General features: G+C 65.8%; 1 protein-coding gene across 1 annotated transcript in view; it reads right to left on the bottom strand.

The window, feature by feature from the left end:
• The window catches only part of Trhde (thyrotropin releasing hormone degrading enzyme), a 388565-nt gene extending 388279 nt beyond the window's left edge, over positions 1-286 (bottom strand). The window contains exon 1 of the mRNA XM_033763780.1: positions 1-286. This exon is cut by the window's left edge and continues 644 nt beyond it. Within this exon, the coding sequence (XP_033619671.1) occupies positions 1-276 (276 nt within the window). The 5' untranslated portion in view covers positions 277-286.
• Positions 287-292: the final 6 nt, after the last annotated feature.

Here is a 292-nt window from a genome sequence, read left to right as displayed (position 1 = left end):
CGCCACGATGGACACGGCGAAGGCCAGCACGAGCCGCTTGTGCACCGCGATGTGACGCTCGGTGGTCCGGGGTCGCACTCCCACCGAGTCCGCCCACGGGTCCGAGAGCCCTCTGCCGCCAGCCCTGAGCGCGGCGTCGTCTTCTCCCATGGTGGCCGCGAAGGGTGAGCTGCTCTTCTCGGCCCCCTCCTCCTCCACCTTCTTCTTCTTCCTCTTCTTTTTCTTCTTCTTTTTCTTCTCCTCCTCTTGCTCCCCCCGCTCGCCGTCCAGGGCCATCACACCGCCTCCTCCT

The sequence above is a fragment of the Fukomys damarensis genome, unplaced genomic scaffold (assembly GCF_012274545.1).
Source record: "Fukomys damarensis isolate Sample0158 unplaced genomic scaffold, DMR_v1.0_HiC HiC_scaffold_15, whole genome shotgun sequence".
Lineage (NCBI taxonomy): Eukaryota > Metazoa > Chordata > Mammalia > Rodentia > Bathyergidae > Fukomys > Fukomys damarensis.
The sequence above is the reverse complement of the archived record's forward strand: the minus strand, read 5'-3'. Positions and strand labels throughout refer to the sequence as shown.